At 33.3% G+C, this 5,093-nt stretch overlaps 1 protein-coding gene across 1 annotated transcript in view; it reads left to right on the top strand.

The window, feature by feature from the left end:
• Positions 1–3,989: 3,989 nt before the first annotated feature.
• Positions 3,990–5,093, top strand: part of LOC111411160 (WAT1-related protein At1g09380-like) — a 2,695-nt gene continuing 1,591 nt past the window's right edge. Inside the window, exons 1-2 of the mRNA XM_023041719.1 lie at positions 3,990–4,288; positions 5,018–5,080. Coding sequence (XP_022897487.1) covers positions 4,104–4,288; positions 5,018–5,080 — 248 coding nt within the window. The 5' untranslated portion in view covers positions 3,990–4,103. The remainder of the gene's footprint in view (positions 4,289–5,017; positions 5,081–5,093) is intronic.

Here is a 5,093-nt window from a genome sequence, read left to right as displayed (position 1 = left end):
TAAATCAATTTTTTTATTCATACATTCTGTAGAATCAACAAGTACTATTCAAAATTTTCACTATTCATTTACCTTTGTTTATAGACACCCTAAGAATTAGAGACAACATCGTGATTTATAACCAACAATCGTCTAACACATTCATGTACTAAACAAAGACGTCGAAAGGTTCAATGATGATTTCGATATGCCGTTTTTGAGGATTTTTGTAACCGATTTTTTTTTTAGTGAGAGTACGCGCCCTCATGGCCTAGCAGTGGCCTTTAAAGCTAGAGGACAAAACGAATCAAACAAAAAAGAAACTATAACGTAATATTTTCGAATTCCCTAAGAATGAAAGGGATGATGTGCTATCGCAACATCGATCAAAGTTTGTTATGGCATATTCGACACAAGCATTTAGTAATTAATAGGTGATCAAAGAATGATTGAAAGTAATATCTTATTATCCAACCTCAATTAACAAATATTCTTTTATACCACATTTATAAAGTGTTCCCCCCTTTTTTGCCTATTTATATTGTCCAACCTTGAGTAATAAATATCTTTTAACTCTTACCATTTTGTAACGGGTCCCCTTTCGCCTATTTATATTATCGGGTAATTGATATAAAACGTTTCTACCTATCAAGTTTATTGTGAAAAAGTCCACACCTTCATTTTTTGACATTTTCGCACCTACCTTCCACATTTCTTTGCACAAAATGTCATTTTCACCATTTTTAGTGTAAAATGACTAATATACCCTTATATTTAAAAAAAAGAAAAAAGAAAAGAAAAATAAAGCACAAATTGCAAACATACTGCCAAACTTTTTAAAAAGTGCAAATGTGTCCCAAACTTTTTATTAAAATTGCAAATGAGTCCAATCATTTAACACACATTCACCTTTTGAAAATTGCTCGAAAAAAGACAGAATCTTGGGGAGGAATGAGAGGGAAGTGAGAGAGAGCAGCCATTATTTTTCTTAGCATTTATGTATGAACATTGAGATTTTTAGAAGTGGAGATAGAAATATATGTAAATAAGCAAATTTCAAAATAATTAATTTTTTTCATTTGATTATTATTTTCATAAGTGACTTTTAATTCCATGGATACATCCTCCTCTCCAACAAGAGAAGCCAATTTTTAGCCACCGCCTGTAACTATAGCCAATACACCAAAGACCAAGAAATCTAAGAACTTAACAGGACCCTTGAACAAAAGCAAAAGCAACCCACCTCCCCCGACCACCTAATTGTGCCCTCAACTACCAACTCCACTTTCCATCACTCTATGCGCCTCACCGCCCCACCACCCTACTGTTGCCGCCACCATCTTCCCTACCCCTGTCGCTCCGTGTCGCATTCTCTCTAGATTCTAGGTTTTTGCCCTTTTAAGTTTATATATACCAAAATCTGCAAATCCCAAATGTAAAGACTGCAAAAGTGATGGGGATTACCAAGCAAACGGAATGCGGTGACTGCAGGTCGGAGAATCCGATAACCCAGCACAACCTTTGGTACCGGGGCATCTACAACCAGCATGCATGGCGTGTGTTCTAGGCTTCTAGCCCACCACGCAGCGTCGTTTTGCCCCACCTGCGTCTGGATGTCTACAAGGATACCAAGCTTAAACGGTCCGTTTTTACCGATTTTTGACAGATTTTCGAATCAAACCGTTTGAACCGATTTGAGAAAAAATCAAAACTAAATCAAACCATTTTGATAAAAACTCAAACCTAAACCTAACGGTTTGTTCCGATTTTAAACCATCGGTTTCGTCATATATTTTTTTGCCTGTCTATTGTTATGTTATTAATTCATTGAATTCAATATATATTTATATCTTATTAGCAATAAATCTAAAACAAACTTAGTCCATGTTTGAACCAAATTTTTGGGACAAAAAAAATGAAAATTTGGACCGTTATCTCACAAGTCTAACTGCCTTTGTTGACCTGTTGTGTCATGTGTGGGACCCAACCTCCTTTCCAACGGTCAATTTTCTCATTATGATGATATGAAAAATATAGCTCAAATAGGGGTTAAATATATCTACTATAAATTTAAATATCAACTAAATCAAAGTGAAATCACAATAAACTAAAATATAGTTTTTTTAAAAAAATTTTGTTCACCTTTTTTAGACTAATGACGATACAATAACGTTACAATACAAGTTTACTAAACTAGATATAAGGCCCAAAAAATATAATAATGTCTAACAAGACCTCGTGATCATCATATCTAAAAAAAAAGATACTAATTAGACAAAGAGAATAACCAATCACAATAATAAAACAATTGTTTATAATATCTAAACATAACAATTACACAAGTTTACGTTTGTATCATACTACGAAACGCATTTAATTTTAGATTTTTACCTTAGTTTGCTCCAAAAAAATTATTGATCTAAAACTTTATTCGTAGCAAATATTATCACCGAAAGTTTAGGATCTCTTTGTCTCCGATTTGGTATAATGAATTTCAATTAAACTTTGAAGAGGTGTGAAAAATCTGAAAAAGAAGTGCGTGGTGTCGATGACTCAAGATTGTGTTAGGTGTCGGCTAGAGTTCATTTAAATTCTGAAGAGGAAAATGATTTTTGATAGATTATGTTAGTTTTGAGATTATTAGATATAAATTAGGATTATTGGATAATAATAATATACCTGTATTAGAAAATTAGAAATTGACAAAAATATCAACAAATGACAAAATTATTGAAATTTACATATTAGGATGAATTTTCAAAAATTTTCTTTTTTTTATTTTTATATATTTTTCGTCAGTCCGACTGGTTTTAAACTGCAATTAAAATTCTCAAATCTAAACCAAACCATTTTGACCGGTTTGGCTTGGTTCAAAACCATTTCGTTGATCAGATCCACGTGACACCAAACCGGCTGTTTCTAAAATGCGATTTCGGTTCGATGTTTCAGTTTGACGGTTTTTGCTTACATCCCTACCAAGCTCCCTCCACCGCACCTCTGCGCCATGTGCCTCTGCTACCCTGTCGTAGCCCACATCTCTTGCATTTACTCCCTTCTGACCTCTTCATCCTTCGCGGGTCGCTATCACTGCCCTCAATGTTCCATTCCCAATATCACTTTTTTTTTCCCTTTAATTTGAATGCCAATAATGTTCAAGATGGCAATTTGATTACTAAGGATTTAGCCAAACAATTTTCAAATGGTGAATGTATGTTAAACGATTGGACTCATTTGCAAGTTTAATAAAAAGTTTGGGACTCATTTGCACTTTTTATAAAGTTTGGGAGCATGTTTGCAATTTGTGCTTTATTTTTCTTTTCCTTTTTCTTTTGTTTTGTATAAATATAATGGTATATCGGTCATTTTACATTAAAAAATGGTAAAAAAGACGTTTTGCGCAAAGAAAGATAGAATGTAGGGGCGAAAATGTCAAAAAATAAAAGATGGTGATGTTTTTCAAATAAACTTAATAGGTAGGTACGTTTTGTGCCAATTACCCTTATATTGTCCAATCTCAAGTACACTAATTTTTTTACTCCATATTTGTACGTATGCAGAACTCTCTAACATGCTAAACAAACCTTTTAGCACATATGTCTACATTACGTGCTATGTCACATATTAAACATAAAACAACAATAGGAATTAATATTTTATTCTAAATTTGAAATTCATCCCTCAAATTAAATATCAAAAAAAGACTAAGAAAACCTCAAATTCTCCTCCTCAGAAAATCTTGGCATCTAGTGCACTTTAGATCACTTTATGTAAGTTGTAACCTCTATGAGGGCCCACAAAAGTAGAACACATCCCAAGTCTTTTGTCCATCCTATATATGGAACCGCTTCAAGTTTTTTGATGTAAAACACCAAATGTTCAACAGAAAGTAGGCCTTTACGAAGAATGGCATGCATTAAATTCATTCACTTAAAGAAATTTTGGCTGTTTTCTTGATAGTTTGTCCCCCCTGATTTTCCATGAGGAGAGGGTTACTTGTAGAATAGCTTTCTTTTCCTATATGTCATCATCGACTATAAATACGTGATCTTGCACTATATTCTTCTCACATCTCTCGATTTTATTTTCTTCTTAAGTTCTTCTCGGAGTTGAGTTGGAGAGATTCGATGAAAATGGTTGGAGGAAAATTCTTGCCGTTCTTGGCTATGGTTAGTGTGCAATTGGGGTATGCCGGGATGAATATCATATCAAAGCTAGCCATGGATTCAGGCATGAACCCTTTTGTCCATGTTGCTTATCGACAAATATTTCCCTCTATATGCCTCGCCCCTTTCGCTTATTTCTTGGAGAGGTAAGTGTGCTCGAATATACGTAAACCATGAATTTGTTGGCTTCTTTAATCATGTGCTCTCACACATTACACATGGAGGTTTGCCTTGCCGTGATCTACCGCTAGGTGCTTATTTTGCCTACAAGCAGGAGAGCGAAAAGAAAAGAAATTAAAATTCTCATATTCTTTCTTCTGCTTAAAACTCCTGCTTATGAGTAAACCAAGTGCCCAAACATCTTTATTTCATTGTTTTTTTCTTTTTCATTTTTAATCTATACTTGATTTTTACACCAAAAACTTATTTGGGTTCCAAAAATATGATAGATTGAGCAAAATTTGTTTTAATTTTTAAAATTTCTAGATAAAAATGCTTATCTTTTACACACACACACACACTAGACAACAATATTTTTCATATAAATTTTTAGTCCTTCAAAAAGGAAGAAATTTAACATTTTTTAAAATTCAATGTCAGGTACTAATCAATGAGAGTTGAGAGTTAAAATCCAACACTCATTGATACTGAGAAAGGAAAAAAATTAAATTTTATTTATTGTCTAATATTGCATAACAAACATGCCGTACGTGTTATTTTATGTGTTGTTTCGTACGAGCCACGACAGGAAACATCATTGCCTTTTTTCTCACTCTGTCTATGATAATCGTATTCATCTTGTACACGACACCTGCATACATAAATAAATACATACACATTTCTATTTCTCACGTAACACATTTTTATATGGACAGGACAACAAGACCTAAAATGACATTATCAATCTTTTTCCAAATATTCCTATGTTCCATATTTGGGTAAGTCTCAATT

This window comes from Olea europaea, chromosome 15, assembly GCF_002742605.1.
Source record: "Olea europaea var. sylvestris chromosome 15, O_europaea_v1, whole genome shotgun sequence".
Classification (NCBI taxonomy): Eukaryota; Viridiplantae; Streptophyta; class Magnoliopsida; order Lamiales; family Oleaceae; genus Olea; species Olea europaea.
The sequence above is the reverse complement of the archived record's forward strand: the minus strand, read 5'-3'. Positions and strand labels throughout refer to the sequence as shown.